Genomic DNA, 18,625 nt, shown 5'->3' with positions numbered 1-18,625 from the left:
ACTGACAGAAGGCCTGAACACTGAAGCAGAGTTTTGCATAGCCATGGCAAAGCTTTGAAAGTCATATTCAGGGGCTTTCTACTGTTGAGTCGTGGGAGATGTAGGTCTAGGAACACAATTAAATAGGAAAGAGATTTTTGCTCTATGTAGCATCTTATTTCTACAACCCTGGAAGAGCTGAGCCAGACATGGCACAGTGTTAAAAGCCAATTAAACCACCTAAACACAGCTCCGATATTTTTGGTTGTTTCCTTCACAAAAACAAATGGATAAATAAAGAGCAATACAAACATTTTAAAAATAAGATGGTAAAAGGAAATAGTTTTTTCCAGGACTATTTTAGTGGGGGATAATTACACAGCTGTCAGCGGCCCCTAGAAGAACTTCTATTCAGCTTCTGGCAGGTGGAGTTTCATTGGTTTTGTTTAGGTTAATGGATGGTCTGGGAGCACAGCACACTGCCCAGTTAATACCAGATCACTCTATTGTCTCCAGGGGAAGGGTCATTCTCTTTAGGAACATTCTCTTTTGGTTCTTGTCCTACCAGTCAGAAAAACATTTGTCTTCCAGCGAAGGTTACAAATAACTTTTCACCTTTTAAGTCTCTTGATTTTTCTTGCAAACCAGTTTGTCAATAGATCTTAGCTTTGCTGGGTCGTCCGCTTGTCCAGCAAACATGGAGAAGGTGTAGCAGCCTCTGTGGCAAATGCTTTTTAAAATTGTTCATTGGATTGAAATCGGATAAAGTTGTGCAGCTGCCTTGTGAGTCCAAGAAAGAGAAAGACCAAGCACCTCACTCGTTTGGCCTTCTTGCCACGTGAGTCCATCTGGATTAACAGAAATAAAGGTTAACTAAAACCAAAACAGGTATTGACATATGTTGTATTTTTGTTTTTATCCATTAATCTTAATTTCTTTGATTGAAATTCTAACCACTGAATAAAATTGAACCGAATTGAATTTCAATGTTGGGTCATACCTTTCCAACTTGCATTGTAATAAATTCTGAAGTGCAAATCATTAAATCCATAGAACATAAACGGAGCAATAAATCATTAGATATAAAAACTAACATAAAATCACTACTTCAGTAAATTAAGCTCCTTGTACAACCTATTCCATCACCTATCTCCAATAGGGGAAATTAGAAAAAGCCTATTACATAACTGAAAAGGTGGCACTTCCTCCCAGTTAACACAATAAAATTACCCAGCATCAAAAGCGGTCCTGTTCAATGCCCCCCTGCCCCAAGCCCACACAAAACCAGTACCTCCTACACCCTAATAACACTATGCACTGACGAGGGGCTGAAGATGAGAAGGACACTCAAGGGTTGATTGTTCTTGGCTATGTTTCTTGTATGATTGCGTTTGATAAAGTTAGCTAATTCTGTCTTATGTACAAACGGTGTTCCTTTCTGTTTCTCTTGATTAAATTTTTTTAAAATTGTAAACCACTTTAGTTTGCTCGCAGCAAAGCGGTATAGCAAGTTTGATAAACAATAAATGTTGAAGATACACACCTAACATACAGTAAAGGATCCTATAAGTTACATCATAAAAGAGTCACTCCCCCGCTGAATCCAGACTCTGCACCCACCCACTGGCGTAGGAAGGGGGGGTGGTGGGGTGGTCCACCCCGGGTGCACGCCGCTGGGGGGGGGGGGGGGTGTCGGCTTCGCTGCTTCCTTGCTCTCTCTGCCCCGGAACAGGTTACTTCCTGTTCCGGGGCAGAGAAAGCAGGGAACCAGCGGAGCCGACTCAGCTCCCAGCGACATGCACTCGGGGTGCCCTCCCGCCCCGCTTTTGAAGTAAGTATGCGCTGCAGAAGGGGGGGGTGCATTCCAGAGGGGGTGGTGCGCTCCGGAGGGGGGAGGGTGCGTCGTGCTGCACCCGGGGGGGGGGCATCGGCGACCCGCCCAGGGTGTCAGCTGCCCTCGTTACGCCACTGCACCCACCTATCAAATGTTCTATGTAAGATGCACGTGTGCATATTATAATTATTTACATGTGTGTAATCAACGTGTAAATGTTAGTACCCGCCTTATAGAATTACCCCCATCGTTTATAGAAATACACGTGCGTAAGCTGGGAAGTTGGTGCATTCTAAATAGCTTATGTAATAAGAGCTGAGTCTGTTGGGTAATTTTTAAAGGATGCACGTTCTTTCCCTTTGAAAATTGGTGTGATTTACGCCTACGTACATTGTGAAAGTCAAGTGCCTCTTATATAATCACCTCCTTTAAGAGTGGCACAGTTTGTCTGAGATGATCCAGTAATCGGAGTTCTGCCTGGTGCCCAAATCTTCAGGCCCTATCCAGCTTTATTATACCAGAATGTAACTCGCTTGAGCCACTACTGAAACAGACGTGAGCTCAATCTCTTTCCTGTAGTGAGTTGGGGCTTTGTGGTGCTTTCCCTCCTGCGGGAATTTGGAGGGGTGTGGTGAAGGGAGATGAGCAGAGAAGTAAGAAAATCCGAGTGCTTCCTGTCCTTCGACTCAGCATGCCTTAGTAGGGTCATCACATGGGAGATTTTCTGCTCAAACTGGATTGAAGCCAGGTCAGTTTTATAAAACATGGGTTTCATGCCTTGCTAAGCTGAAATGCTGCTAGGGTTGGCTTTGCATAGCCTGCACTGCCCTCCAGAGGAAGGTGTTGTACACACATCCATCTTTTCCATATTTTATGTACAAAGTCCATCTGCTCTGCAGTCGTTAGGGTGGGACTGCCACTGAAGTTAGGTCCTATTCTGATAAATCCTGAAACCAGAGCCGCTGCCAGATCACTCCTAAAGCTCTCTGGGTGAATCACAGACAGACAAGGGCAATTTTTGGAAAAGGCACTCGCATTTCTGTATACAGCTTACTTAGTTATCTGCTACTGAAAATAAGAACGGCCATACTGGGCTCAATATTCAGCTGACAGCGCTCAGCATTGTGACGACTGTTGCTGGAGCTATGGCCGAAAAGTTTCGGTGTTGAATATTCAGGTTTGTGGAGCCGGCTACCCCCTAGCCGGTTAAGTACAACATTCAGTGCTTAACCAGCTGTGGTGCACCGCATAAAGATAGGACTATGCTTTAAATGGTTGTGCAGAGGTCATATATTGAATCCATGGCACTTGAGTGTAAATTATAAGGGGCTTTGACGTTAGTTTCAGAACTTTTAGTACAGGAATAGTGCTGGGCAGCCTTTTATGGTCTGTGCCCTGAGAAAGTCAGGGACAAATCAAACTCAGGTATACATATAAAGTATCACATCCCATGTAAAATGAGTTTATCTTGTTGGGCAGACTGGATGGACCGTACAGGTCTTTATCTGCTGTCATTTACTACCCTATAAAATAATTTCCACCTCCAACGTTTCATGTCTGGCTGCCTGGGTTCGTAACATTTCCTGACATCAGCCAGCCTCCAGCGTTCCATTCCCCCTCGCTGGAGGCGAGCTGACGTCAGGAGGGATGTTACGAATGGAACAGAAGCCAGCGCCAGCCAGCCAGAGAACGTTCAGGTACAAATCAAGGAGAGGAGAGAATCGCGGGACATCGAGGGGAGGAATGGAAGGGGAGAGCAGGGCAAAGGATTGATGGACATGGATGGGATGGGAGGACAGTAGAGGGGAGGGAAGAATTGCTGGGCATGGAGGGGAGGACGGGAGAGAGAAAAAAAAAAGCTTATATGACAGCCTTCCTAGGGCCCGTTTCATTGTTGAGGAAACGGGCATGGTTCGACTAGTGTTACTATGTTACTCTTTGGGGTTCTACATGGAATGTTGCTACTAATTGGGATTCCAGAACCTTGTAACTCTTTAGGATTCCAGAATCTTCAGAACTTTTAGTACAAGAACAGACTTCTACAGTCTGTGCCCTGAGAAAGGCAGGGACAAATCAAACTCGGGTATAAAGTATCACATACCATATAAAATGAGTTCATCTTGTTGGGAAGACTGGATGGACCGTAAGGTCTTTATCTGCCGTCATTTACTATGTTACTTTACCCCTGTACTGCTCTTGTGGCGGGACCAAAAGGAAATTAGTCCTGTCCTGTCTTGGCTGTAAAAAAAACTCACTATAGTAATTTTCCCATAATGTGGAACAGAATTGGGGGGAAATACAGGAAAACATTGGAGACTGTAGAGCTCATTTTCAAAGCACTTAGACGTACAGTTCCATAGGTTTCTCTATAACTTTGAAAGTATAAATGCTTTGGAAAAATGCCTCTGCATAACTTTATGCTTTGAAAATACGCCTCCATGTGTAATAGATACAACTCTTAACATCCTCATACTGTGAAAGCTAGAGTATCACAGGGAGACAGACAGTCGTTAGGCATACCATCTATGTCCGTAAACATTTCCCTCTTAAATAGTACAGTTTTCTCATTATTAACTGCTTCAGGTAACTGCAAAATAGTGGATACGGATTGATGAGAGTCAGAAGGGAAGCAGAACATAGAGGCTGGCTGATAGAGGATATGCACAGTGAGCAGTGAAGGCCTATCTGAGCACTGTGTACTCTTCTGGGAAAAGTGTTTTTATTGATTACAGTGAGTTAATCTGTGAGTTGCACCGATAATCCCAGGACACAGCAAACTGGGCAAAGAAACGTGTGGTTTTAAAATGTAAAAAAAAAAAAAAAAGTTATTGCAGTGACAGGGCAGAGGGAACATCAAGTTAATCCCTAATCACTAGTGCAGTTCTGACAATTGATGCCTGAAAGCAACAGTGTCATATGTGCAGTTTAGCATGAAAGATCTCGAATGCCAAACTGTTGTAACTTCTGAAAGGTTGTATCTCAAATAAAAATAAATAAATATATTATTGGTGATTTATAATAACCTTCACAAACTAAAGAGTCTGTATTCTACTGCAAGTGCTATCAAAATCTTAAAAACTTCTTACAAGTAATTTACTATTGAGGAGGAAAGACTTCAGATCGTCAGTGCTGTCAAACTTATTGTATTATACAGCTACTGCAAATGCCACCATTAATCAAAACCCCCCTCCTACCTGCTTTATTTCTAATTGTTGCATTTTTTTATCCTGAAATTTTCTCAAATATAAACAATTACTTAATTTGGAGTGATATCTATTTCTGCAAAGCACAAACTAAAACACCATGATACTGGGCGGGGGGGGGGGGGGGGGGGAGTTCTAGATAACAGTAGCAGAAAGACAACCTGAATTGCCAATTTCTACATGTTTGCATTGAATTAAGTTTACCACTCCCAAGGAAGCCAGTGGTTGGTGAAACAGAGAAGCTCCGTAGAGATGAGATAGGTAGCATAATTCTAAGCTGCTGTTAGAGAAATTTGGCGAGAGTGAAAGCTAGCGGCAGCGCGCGTACGTTTTCTTGAAAAGATACCAGCGGCTACATCGGAGAAAAGCAGAAATCAATATCACTTCAAGTTAAGTAATTTTTTAATATTTAATTAAGAAAATTTCAGGATAAAAAAAATGCAACAATTAGAAATAAAGCAGATAGGAGGGGGGTTTTGATTAATGATGGCATTTGCAGTAGCTGTATAATACAATAAGTTTGACAGCACTGACGATCTGAAGTCTTTCCTCCTCAATAGTAAATTATTTGTAAAAAGTTTGTAATGGGCTCTTTTACTAAAGCTTAGCTCGAGTTATCTGCAGCAGGGCCCATTTTATTCCTATGGGCCCTGCTGCAGATAACTCGAGCTATGCTTTAGTAAAAGACCCCCCTAAGTGTTTGATAGATACAAAACTTCACAAACCAAAGAGTCTGTATTCTACAGCAAGTGCTAAGTCTGTTGAGTCACAGGATTTGAAGTGATTTATAATAAGCACGTTAAACTTCTCATTTTCTGTGTTGTGCATCAAACGCACATACAGTACTTTTACTTTCAGGCAACATTATGTCCTTGAAGTCAGCTAGAACGTTTATGGGCAGTGATACAAGTTTTGACTGTACTGGTGTCACTTGGCTCTTCTCGTGCCCTTCCTCTGCCTCTTTTTCTCTTTCTGATATGTGCCGTCTGCCCACCAGCCTCCTGCGCAGGGAAGCAGCAGTATCCCAGGTAGAGAAGCTGAGAGTCTGGCTGCTTAAACTCAAGGAGTGTTCTGGGTTTGTATTCCTCTTTCATCCTTCAGGTGGAGACTTCGCATCAATCGACCCTCTTGTGCTGGACCAGTATGTGGCGGTTGCAGCTTATGAGAAGCAAGAGAGCTCTGAGATCAGCCTTCGGGTGGGGCAGGTGGTAGACATTATTGAGAAAAATGAATCTGGTAAGCATAAGATTTGTTTGCTTATTTGAACAGCAAGGCCACCGAGGGGGTGGGGGTGGGGGCAAAATTCCCCAGCACCCGGCCTCCAAGGAGGGCCCGCCGCTAGCATAGCCATGCTCCTATGTGCCACAGAGCAAAGTTATAGTCCTATTGCATTAACTCTGACGACCACAGGTCCTTCTTCTAGTTGTGTCCCGCCTCCTGTGTGAAGTACTTCCTGTTTGGACGTGGCAGGAAGAAGGACCTGTGCAGTGCAGCAGAGCAGGAGAGGAGACTAGTAAGCAGGCCTAGGGGGGGGGAGGTTGTGCCCCAGGCCCAGTTTTGTCTCTTGGTGGCCCTGTTGAATAGTCACTAAAGATGTTGCTGTCTAACAATTTCCCCTTTATAAGTAAGGTTACCATGAAGTATTGGGTGATGTGGCTGTGATGGGAAATGTTGTTATGAAAAGCTCTTATCCAAAGGGACCAGCCAGTTTATTCTGAGTGTCTTGGACCCTCCTCCATTAAGGAAACAGTCTCCACTGCAGAATGTCTTCTGTACACAGGAGAACTTTTCTGGAAACAAAAGACGTAAACAGTCTGACCATTTCTACCTGCTACTGTGCTGTCGCAGGTCTAATCACTCTTCTGCATGAACGTTTGAATTCTGCCATCCTCCAGGGTCCCACAACCTCTACTGCTTGTCTTTTTCAGACCTCCACTTGGCTTTTTTTTTTTTTAAGCTAAAAATAAATGTAAGGTCTGAGACAAACCAAGCATGGTCCCTTCTTGGTGATTTGGCTGAGATTCAGAACTCATAAAGGAGGTTAATGCCCTGCTCTTTAACCTCTTCAGGGACAAAAAAACTGTTTGGCCCTGGCCAAACTAGTTTGATTAAACCTCCTGAAACAAGTATTTTAGAAGGATCATTATTACTTTACTATAAATACACAATCACCTGAAGTCTTCCAGCTGCCATATGACTATAGAGACCTGTATGATGATGGTAGGATTGCAGATGTCTGGATTCACTGAAAGTTCTCTTCTTCCTGGACATGGATCTCCAGAATCCATCATACAGTATTTAAAGAAACAAGAAGTACTGCTGAATTTCTGGAATCAATACTAGACTGTCTAAAAAGCAGGCTTACACTGCAACTTGGATCCCACTGCATGGAAAGGAATGTTTTCTATCTCTGTTCATCTAGCTCAATTTTAAGTAATTTGACCACCGCCTGAATTTAATTTGGATTAAACCGTGAAAAGTGAGTATAGATGTTTTTTGAATATGGGCCAGGAGCTGAACTTTTACAGACAGAGGTAAAAACGGCAAGGTTATGAGAGTTGCACTCTAATTCCTTGATGTGCCTTTCTGCTTGCCCTCTGGAACACCATTTTGGGGGTTTACTGATGTCACAGTACTAGACACAAAGCAAGATTTTGTATGTGTGCCTCATTACCAAGCTGATGGTGAACATTTACATAAGACTCTGAAAGGGATAAACATCACCAGATTCATGAGACACAAGAGACCAGTAAAAATAATTTTCACTGCTCTTTCAAGGCCCTGTATAGATATGAGGCTTCCTTCTTTACAGGTTGGTGGTTTGTGAGCACTGCCGACGAGCAGGGCTGGGTACCTGCTACATGTCTCGAGGCTCAGGATGGGACACAGGATGAGTTCTCCATACCACCTGATGAAGGTAAGGTCAAATGGATCCCTGGTCATCTTTCATCCTAACCACCTGGGCAACAATTTGTAACACTTGATTGACCAGTGGATGTGCGCACATGTAATAAAGTTATATACAGTTCAATTATGTACCGTTATTTGCCTATGCCATATGGCAATGATTCTGTAAACAGCACCAGGGTAAAGTTTCAACTGGTGCAGTGACTATACTGTTAGCGCTAGCACTGGCACCATCACTCAATTTATGATTAGTTCATTGACAGTGTCAGTAGTATCTATTTAGTCACTGACTATCAGCACTAAATGGATAATTTTAGGGCCCTCTCCAACCCACCCCTAGCCTGACTATTATACAGATAGTATCAGGCAGTTCAGCCCGATACTCTCTGTATAATGTTTGAAAATATACAGATAAGCACATTATGTGTTTGTTTCTTGGCCTTTTCACAGTATATTTTCTCCCTAGTTCGCTATACATCCCTCTGTTGTCATTGTGGTTCTGCTCCAGTTTGATAATTTTGAGTTCTGGATACCAGTGTCCCTGTATTCCACTCTATGTATGCAAACAACGCGTCTAGTATGACATGTACAATTTTACTGGAAGCAATGCCTGGATAGGCAGGGTAGGGTTAAACCTTTGGAGGGCTGCAGGCAAACATGCGCTTTGAGCCTCTCACTGTAGTATAAATACATTGTGAAACCCCTACAAACACATGAACATCAGTACATTAGCCTCTAGTTACAGCTAAATACAGCACTCTTTCATCTGCTACCCCTTCTGTTATAGTCACATTGAGTGATATTTTTGACAGGATGTACAAATGCAAATTGAGATTCCTAGTTTGACACATCTTAAGTTCTCCTAGTATCTAAGAACAGGATCTGCCAGCATAGAGTCCGTTCTAAAGTACATGGGAGATGGATGTTCATGCAGCATCTAAAATATTAATGAGTCAAAACAGGAGCACATAAACGTTTGTTAGGAAATAGCAACATGCTGGAAATTAAATGGTTATGTCAGCCATTTTAAGAACATAAACTTTGGTTTTTCCAAAGCTGTCACAGATTCCTGTATCCCTTACCAATTTTGCTTTTGGTGGGGTTGTGGAGGGGGGGGGGGGGGGAACATAACCACTGGGGGATTAAGGAGGCGACCTCGTCTAATCCTAATCCTTTCAGTGGATTGTGACTCAATTGTAGCACTGTTCTCAAACTTAGGGTAGTAGGTCTAACTCCTGACATCATCTTTTTGGACATAGATAATCATTCCCCGTCTGAAATGGGAGAATAGTTGTCTATTTCGTAGGCCCACCCTAGTCCCTCCCACAACACACCCTTTTCCTTGTGGATGTCCTTTCATTTTCGACATTACTATTCCAGTTTTGTGAAATCAGGATTTAAACATTCACGCACTATGAACGTCTAACTGCCAGTTTATGGACATCTAAAACACGAATAGTGCTTCTAAAATAAGGACTATTACATCCTTCATCTCTCCTCCCACACTGGCATAGTCATCTTCATTGTCTCACTCATTCCTCCATCCCTCTGACACAATTCTCTTCCTAATTCCCCATTCCTGACCACCTTCAGTCAGCAGGAGGCATCAGGGAGCAGTGCTTTCTACCTACTGCTGCCTCTTCTTCCACCAGTTTCCACTGCAGTCAGAATTGTATGGGGCCCATAGTCTTATGAGACCTGTCATAACCTCCATCTCTTCCTCTACTGAGACTTTCATTGTACCTCAGTCCTGACCCATCACATCCATGACAATGAGGTTTCAACACAAGGTTTGTAGCTCAGAGCATCCACTATTATTTTGTTTGTGACTTGTGAGACCACCAGGTACAAGTAATTGTGACAGGTCACCAATATGAATACATAATCTCCAAGGATAATATAGAAACCATCAAACTTGTTGTCCAAATCTGTGTCCAAGGTCCCACCACAAAGATTCCAAAACCACGAATGAAAGTGCCATCACTGTCCTCAAAATCTTTTCTGCTTCTTTGTTCTTGTCTTGTGAAGGCAGAGAGATTCCAACGTTTCTGTGTATGTGTCTCACTTCTCTTTGGTCACTTCCTGCTTCTCACATGCTGCCAGCCCCTTGGAGATATTGGTCCTTGCCCCGGCACGTTGGCCGCCGTCGGACACTTGGGGATCTGTACACCAGTGGATGGGGTCCAGGTGGATAGAGGCTTGTTTCTTATCTTTCTGCCTGTAGCTGTGGACTTTCTGCTTGTGTGTATTTGCATGTTTGCATGCCTTGCATGCAGTTACTGCCCAGGAATAAGAGTAGGCCTACACTGCATGTATGTGCTATTGCACAGGGTGGTGGGGGGGAGGGGAACCTCATAACCATTGCTCACTGCATAGGCTGGTCCATGGCTTTTTAGAAGTCCAGCCATTCCTAAACATTCTTTTACAAGGAAAACAGAAAACCTTTTACGATAAGAAAGAAGAACCCAGAATGGTATCAACCTGTCAGTCCCACATACTCCAAGACGATCATTCTAGACCAGTGGTTCTCAGCCAAGTTCTTGGAACATACCTAGGCAGACAGGTTTTCAGGTTACCCATAATGAATATGCATATTTACACCACTCTGCTCTGCCCAGTCAGTTAGAACGGTATAGTAAGTAACACTAAACTATTAACTATGAGATAGATTTGCATACAATGGGGGTATCTCGCTCATATTCTTTGTGGATATCCTGAAAACCTGACTGGCTGGGTGTGTCCTGAGGACTGGGATGAGAACCCTTGTTCTAGGCAATGGAATACAATGCATCAGCCTTCTTGGAGGGCCTAACTATTCATACAATTCTTCTAACGATGATAGAACCAGTGCGCCTGAATGTAACTCACCTTGAGCTACATCCAAAGCTCTTCTGTGTAAGTAGGAGCCCGCTCTAAGGACTTGATGTAGTTGAAAGGAAGGTCAGTGAACAATTACATTTCAACATTGAACCAATTACCTGCTTCATTCTGTTCACTTTGATCGGGTCATTGGCTGCTATTATATCAGCTAAAAGTAGGGAGGTGGGCTGAAGATACCGTTGCGTCCAATCAGACCATTCTTGGAAATAACTGGCCTCTTAATCCTAAGTGTTATCATCAGTTCAGACCAGCAAAGAAATCTGTATGTTAAAGAGCCAGTACCAGCAGATGTGCTGAAAAAGTTCAGACATTGTTTGTCTCTTCCATGAATTCATTGCTCAAATCCCATGTATGCGTTTCAATGGTGGCTTTTCTTTACCATAGTGAGGATTCTACACGTGACAAGTCTTAATTCTGGCTACAAGGAGCTGCTGCATGAAAGGAAAAAAAAATGTGGTCACTGGTAATTGATAGTGAGAGAGAGCTGGCAGTACAGGTGGTTTTGGCTTTGAGGTCCCTCCCCCAGTCTTTAAGTGGCAAGGTGCATTCAGCCTTGTCAGTATTCAGAATATAAGATGTGCCATACTGGGTCAGGCCAGTGGTCCATTGCATCCAGCATCCTGTCTTTGGGTCACCTGGAAGTACCAGCAAATCGGGAAAACTCATTCTATGTTGCCACTTCTGAAGTAAGAGAGGTGGAGACAATGAGGTTGTTCAGACACAAAATAGAAACTCCCCCAAACCTTTCTTACACTCAGCTAAACTAAAAGCCTTGACCACAGATATCGAGTGAGCAAGTTTCTAGAGATTAAATTAAAAAAAAAACAGATTGTTCCATAGCTCTGAACTCAACGTGCAGCCTGCTTCCCTTATGTAATGCTTTGTGACTGTCTAGCAAATGAGGTTGCTCAAACTCCTGGCTGTAGAGTACTGACTGGCCCTGCAGTCTGTAACCAGGCAGTAAATATATCTTTTCAGAGAGTGGGCCTGATTGATAGCTCAGAGAAAGAGCCCCATACCTTTGGGGCTCATGGCATTGTAGTGTCTAATTCCAAATCAGGCTGAAGGAAGTAGCTCAGAGATGATAATACCACGTAAACACTCAGTAGCTGAAACACTCCCTGATTCCTGTGCTTCCCAGCATCACTGGTGTGAAGTCCACTGATGGGGAGCCACAGAAACTGACTCCCTCTAACAGCTAAGGGTTTCAGTTTTCCCATCCAGGAACTGAAGGCATGACTAGATATAGTAACGTAGTAAATGATGGCAGATAAAGACCTACATGGTCTATCCAGTGGCCACAACCAAAACTGTCATACAACTAGAGCTGCCTTCTGTTTGCTGAAAAGCCAGTCGTACTAACTGGGACTAAGAGTGTTAAGAATTCATGAAAAGTCAAGTTAACTTGAATTTGATGTTCAATAGATCAGTGTTTCCCAAGTCTGGTACTGGAGTACCTCTTGTCAGGTTTTCAGGATATCCACAATGAATATGCATGAACTTGATTTGCATGCACTGCTTCCATTTTATGCAAATTTCTTCCATGCGTATTCATTGTGGATATCCTGAAAACCTGACTGGCAAGGTGTACTCCGGGAACGGACTTTGGAAACACTGCAATAGATGATTAAACTTATAGCTTTGTATATGTGACTGAGTAGCCGTCTGTGCACCTCTCCCCAGTCTGTCGTGTCCCCCCCCCCCCCCCCCGTAGCCCGTTAGAGTCCTGCTCCAGAGAGGCTGTCAGGCACCCCAGTTTGGCGTTGCAGATTTGTGCAGGGCTGTACGTGTGGCCCAGGGATTAGCTTGAATTCAGGGCTCTGAACCAGGTGCCGGGTCCAGTATGTTGTGTTATGTTTTCAGCCCTTTAAAGTGATTGTAAACGTCTGGTAAATGTGTTTTTTGTTGAGCAGAGGAGAAGTACAGTGTCATTTATCCATACACTGCAAGAGACCAGGATGAGATCAGCTTGGAGAAAGGTGCTGTGGTGGAAGTTATCCAGAAAAATCTAGAAGGATGGTGGAAAATCAGGTACAGCCCCCTCCCTCTATCTCTTTAAACTCCTGGTTGTTGTGTTTGATGTTTTAACATAATTTATGAGAAATTTTCAAAAGCCATTTCCAGGGGTAAAACAGTGCATCGCCCAATTATCCACCATTTGCGCGTAACATAGTTTTCTTTAAGTTATGCATATAACTTTGGCCTCTAGCCGGACTTCTCCCATCTGCAAACTATGTACTATTGAAGATTTATGTATAGTTATAGAATAGTGCTCAGGCAAATATCCATCTGGAGGCTGACCGAATTTTGGGCTTGATTTTGGCACTGAAACCGGCCCAAAATCCGCTTTCAGCCTTGTTTCAGTTTCGGCTGAAAGTGCCTGTGCATTTTTGGCTGGAACTGAAACTGGGTGCAGCCCCAACTCCCCAGCCCCCTTCCTGTAGCCAACCACCCCCAGCTGCAGCCCCCCTTGTGAACCCCCACCGCTGGCTGCAGCCCCTTCCTAGGCCTACCTTGTCATTGTTGGGTAGTGGGTGCAGGAGCAATTTCCGGTTGCTCCTGTGCGCCTCTGGCTCCTCCTCCTTCAAAATGGCTTCCAAGACTCGTCCTGGCAGCCATTTTGAGATTTTAACTGCCATAGACAGGAGTTGCATAGTTATAGAATAGTGTTCAGGCGCATGTCCAGCACGTAAAGAAATATGTGCGTGTATATATGTTACTATTCTAAACATTTATGCGCATAACTGTCTCGTCAGTTTTAGCAACTACTTTATAAAATTACCCCAATGTCTAATCTGGATCTATACAAGAGGAAACTTCTAGAATTTTCTTTTGTATAGTTACCTTAATATGTATTTACTGCATTTCCCTTTCAAATATTTGTCCTAAAAGGGATTATAGGAAGAAAGTGTGCAGATATTTCTGTGTAACTGGGTCAAATCAGGATCAGCTCTACGTATTGGCCTCCTGCGTTGAAAGATGACCAATGTGAAGGATGGTGCCCTTGAGCGCCAGTTACTCCATGGATATCTCAACGTGACACATGGTTTCTTTGTGCAGGTATCAGGGTCAGGAAGGCTGGGCTCCTGCGTCCTATCTGAAGAAACTCAGCGGAGAGCTGCCGGCACAGAGACTGGCTTCAGGCCCTTCTGCCAACTCCTGTGCCCTAGACCTGGATGGTGTAGGCAAATTGCAGAATTCAGTGAATCGGGAGAAGGAGGTGCCCAATCAGCTGAAAGATGACAGGTTTGATGGACGCCCTGCACCCTTTGCCGACATTCGCAGAAGTAAGTGGAAAAAGGATTGGTTGTTCATTGCCTGCTTAGGTTGACAGGGCTGTGTGTTATGTGCAGTGGCGTTCCTAGCTTGGATTGCACCCGGGGCGGATCGCTGATGCGCCCCCCCCCCCCCCCCCCCCCCCCCCCGTGAAGTTACACCTTCCCCCCCCCCCCCGGGTGCACGCCGCTGGGGGGGGGGGTGCCGCAGTGCGCACCTGCGGGCTCCGACTTCGCTAACTTCCCTCGTTCGCTGCAGCTCCATCTGCCCCGGAACAGGAAGTAACCTGTTCTGGGGCAGAGGGAGCTGCAGCGAACGAGCGAAGTTAGCGAAGTCGGAGCCCGCAGGCGCGCGCCATGGCACCCCCCTCCCAGCGGCGTGCACCCAGGGAGGACCGCCCCCCCCCCCCCCCATTGGTACGCCACTGGTTACGTGAGTTTTAACATGCTGCCTCCCTCATCAATAAATCCTCAGGGGCATGTCTTCTTTTCCACCTTTATTGTGCCTAAATTCTTTTGAAAATCCAGCTGTCATAAGTACATAAGTCTTGTCACACTGGGACAGACCAAAGTTCCATCAGGCCCAGCATCCTGTTCCCAACAGTGGCCAATCCAGGTCACAAATACCTGGCAGAAACCCATATAGTAGCAACATTCCATGTACAACCCCAAAGAGTAGCAAGATTCCATTCAGAATCCCAAGTACATAAGTATATAAGTGTTGCCATACTGGGACAGACCGAAGGTCCATGAAGCCCAAGTATCCTGTTTCCAACAGTGGCCAATCCAGGTCACAAATACCTGTCCTTTCCTTCTAGTGGTTTCTTGCTCTTGAGGTCTTACTGGAAAGTGGCAGTGCATCCAGGTGACTCCACGTCACAGTCTGGACCTGAGTGCTATCTGCTAAACATGTCGAATCACATTCAGGTAGTATAGTCAAAGAATAATCCCGCAGCTGCTGTTCCCTCCCTATACACTGGTACAAACCTATTTTATTCTAAAATGCACACCTCCCATATAGCATTGTGCTGTATATTATTCTTGTTATTGCTTTTTTCTACTGTACCCTGACCACAAAATGTCTTTGGGACAAAAGCTGCAGAACACAGCTTTCTGTTCTCTTGGCATGCAGAATCAAATTATTTTTGTGTTGTTTTCATTGGATCGGTGCATTATGAGACATGGAATCATCACATTCTCCCCCTTGTGTAGCTGACTCTGACGGCAGTTGGCTGCTTCCCTCGCTCTGGGTTCTGTGGCACTGGAGCGACTGCCAGTCCCAGCTATGCCAGCAGCCCCGGTGCCAGTGCATTCCATGGAGGAGATTTTTTATAGTTCATGAGCCCACCCCCTTACTTGGAAGGGAAAGTGGGCCTCCAGAACAGTGGGCCATGTGGCAGGCTTCCAGCGTTAGGCCTGATTGTGGTATGGATAGCGTCCCTGTAATGTACACTCCTGTCTCCTGCTTTGTAGATGGAAGGAAAAGCCAAGACTCAGTGTGGAATTATTTAAAAAAAAGGAGGACACTGTGGAACATTTAGATCAGTGGTTCCCAAACCTGGTCCTGGAGACACCCCAGCCAGTCACATTTTCAGGATAACCACAATGAATATTCACGAGAGAGATTTGCATGCAGAGGAAGTAGTGCAAGCAAATCTCTCTCATGAATATTCATTGTGGGTATCCTGAAAACCTGAGTAGCTGGGGTGCCTCCAGGACCAGGTTTAGGAACCACTGATTTATGGGTTCCTGAGAGGTGCAGATATGTAGAAATGGGTGAGTTTGTAAGCTTTAGTCATTCGTAGTCTAGGTACTTGGTATTCATGCCCAGGTCAGGTTTTCAGGATAACCTTAATGAATATGCATCAGACAGATTTGCATGCCTATTACCTCCATTGTATGTAAATGTATTTCATGCATATTCAGTAGGGATGGAAACATGATGCGTTGGTGGCCCTCAAGGTCTGGGAGTGAGTATCACAGCTCTAGACCTTTGTTCAGTGTTGCATAATTATTGACAGCCAGTCCACTGTTGCTGAAATATTACATGCATTTGTCTACGTGCACATATCCTTCTATAGTGGAGGCCTTCAGAAGTCTGAGGACGGTGTCTTGTCAAATTCTTCAAAAAGTAGAAATCCAAATATATAGCACAGTATTTAAAAAGACTATTTTGAGGAAGCAGAGCGTTTTGTTGAAAACATGATTGTATCAGGCTGGAAACGGGATCAGTTATACAATGCTGATGAAATAGCAGTGAGCTTTGATAGTGGAGCTGTAGCTGATTTTAGTGCTCCTGCTTGATATTGCTGATGTCTCTTACACATCTTGACTCCTTCAGCTAAGTGTTTTTTAATATTTCTGTATTTATACATTTTGGAGAATTTCACAGGATTGCTGTGCTAAAAATGCAAAAAATGTGTATGAAAAGTTGGAGTAATGATGATACATATTTACTGGAGATTGAGTTTTACCAGCTTGTATTCAGCTTCTTATATTTGACGGTTCTTCCTTTTCATGTACAAATTTATTTTAAGTTTTATAGTGATAGTTCCTTTGTTGTCTTGTTTTATGTAGCTGTCACGAGTGCAGACCTTTATTGGGCTGATTATTTTTCTAAAATAGGTGTAACATAGACACATAGGTGGCTTCTGAGCCTGGATGCCCCATTAAAAAAATGACCCCCTTAATGTTCACTCATTCATTTAGTCTATCATTGGGTTTGGATTCTCCTCTGCTACAGTTGGTTTGGGGGCTTGTTCATAAGAATATTAGATGAGCTTTGATGAGTCAGATCAAGGACCATTGAGTCTCAGAATTGTATCTCCCAACAATGTCCAGTCCGAGTTATAAGTTTATTGAGACTTTTTATACCGTCTGTAAATGGTAAAGTTATGTCCAGGCAGTGTACAATCCAACAATATAAACAACCAAGAAAGGGACTTCAAAACTTGGACAAAAAGAGGAGACCATTCAATCCAGATTACACATTCACTTGTATTATACAACAGTAGGCACAAACCAACAACAACTAAACAGTGTCTGGTTATCCGGTTGCGGAATAGAGGGTACACTTGAGGGAAATCAGCATGGTAGATTAAACACTAGTGTGTTGTAAAAGTGAGTTTTCAAGACACTCTTGACTTTCTGTAAGGACATTTCTCAATAGTTGTATGGTGAGAGATTATTCCATAATTTTGGTGAAAGAAAGAAAAAAGCCATATGCCTGCTAGATTCATAGTGAGCAGCTTTGGATCCTGGCAATAGTAAGCGGTTGACATCTAAAAAGCATACAGATCCCAAAACGTTGATCTATTTTTTCCCTAATTCATTTCCAGGGATGATCAGTGGCTCTTCCAAGTCTACCAGGCTAATAATTTTAATTTTTATGGACTTTTCCTCCAGAAACTTGTCCAAGCGTCTTCTGAACCCCGCTGTGTTAGTTGCCTTGGCTATATTCATACTCTGAAGGCAGATTTAGGAGACTTGATCTTGTCTCATGCTCTCTTGTTTAATGAGCACAATGAAGATCTAGGGAGAGGGTTTCTTTACTGTGACAGGAGGCTGGGATTCAACCTGAGGAAATATTGAGTTGGACCCTCAGGAAAAGTAATTGCAGAACATGAATGGATTGTTTAGCACTGTGTATGTGATGATTGCTACTTACTATATAACTGAGGAGGTTAAATCAATATGAATTGTTTCCCTACAGAGTCACCAACAATGAGGCAGAGGCCACCACCTCGGCGAGATCTTACAATAGTAAGTATTTCAGTTCCCTCTAGAGAACGCCTGTCACTAGCACTTGTCCTCAGTAACTGCAAAAACACAACAGCCACAGAAATTGTGAATTGCATTTGTTGAGCTAACGTAAAAAGAACTTTTGGATTCTGTCTTCTGAGTTCTTTTATCACAAAGTCTGGCCAGCTTAGTGGCCTGTGGATATGGCTGTACCGAGTGATCTGATTCATACTCAACGGACTCTCAAGAGAAGATAATGTTTCACTAGTATGTATTATTAATGACCATTCTATTTTTTTTTTTTTTTTACTTTGTCACATCAGCCACGTGGCTTGAATTTGCCCAAACCTCCAATACCCCCCCAGGTGGAAGAGGAATATTACACCATTGCGGAGTTTCAGACCACTATTCCAGATGGCATTAGCTTCCAGGCAGGACTCAAAGTTGAGGTGAGGTTTCTGTCTGCCCTCACATTATCTCCCTTTACTTTCTCGTCTCTGATGGGTTTCCCGTCAGATCAGTGCTTCTTATCCAAGCGCATGTTCATCTTGAAAAATTGCATGCTTGCAAAGTTACCAGAAAAGAGTAGGTGGCCTAGAGATTAGAGCGATGGATTGGGGACTAGGCGGACAGGTTAAATACTGTTTGTGCCGCTCACACCTTGGATAAATCACATGATCTGTTATGACTTCGAGTATCAACTTCGATTGTAGCCTTTTTAAGGAAGGCTTCTAAACCTGCACTATCCTAATGGTGAAACAGTCATGGTCAAAAATGTACTTTTTTTTCCCAAAGCCAGAACAATA

The 18,625-nt window shown here is 43.6% G+C and overlaps 1 protein-coding gene across 2 annotated transcripts in view; it reads left to right on the top strand.

The window, feature by feature from the left end:
• SH3PXD2B (SH3 and PX domains 2B) overlaps positions 1–18,625 on the top strand; it is a 135,462-nt gene that overhangs the window by 103,129 nt on the left and 13,708 nt on the right. For both annotated transcript variants that reach the window (XM_030211352.1, XM_030211351.1), the window contains exons 7-12: positions 6,118–6,252; positions 7,829–7,933; positions 12,717–12,834; positions 13,864–14,090; positions 17,791–17,840; positions 18,143–18,268. In XM_030211352.1, the coding sequence (XP_030067212.1) occupies positions 6,118–6,252; positions 7,829–7,933; positions 12,717–12,834; positions 13,864–14,090; positions 17,791–17,840; positions 18,143–18,268 (761 nt within the window). The remainder of the gene's footprint in view (positions 1–6,117; positions 6,253–7,828; positions 7,934–12,716; positions 12,835–13,863; positions 14,091–17,790; positions 17,841–18,142; positions 18,269–18,625) is intronic.

Source organism: Microcaecilia unicolor, chromosome 8 (assembly GCF_901765095.1).
Source record: "Microcaecilia unicolor chromosome 8, aMicUni1.1, whole genome shotgun sequence".
Classification (NCBI taxonomy): domain Eukaryota; kingdom Metazoa; phylum Chordata; class Amphibia; order Gymnophiona; family Siphonopidae; genus Microcaecilia; species Microcaecilia unicolor.
This window is presented reverse-complemented; position numbering and strand designations above follow the sequence as displayed.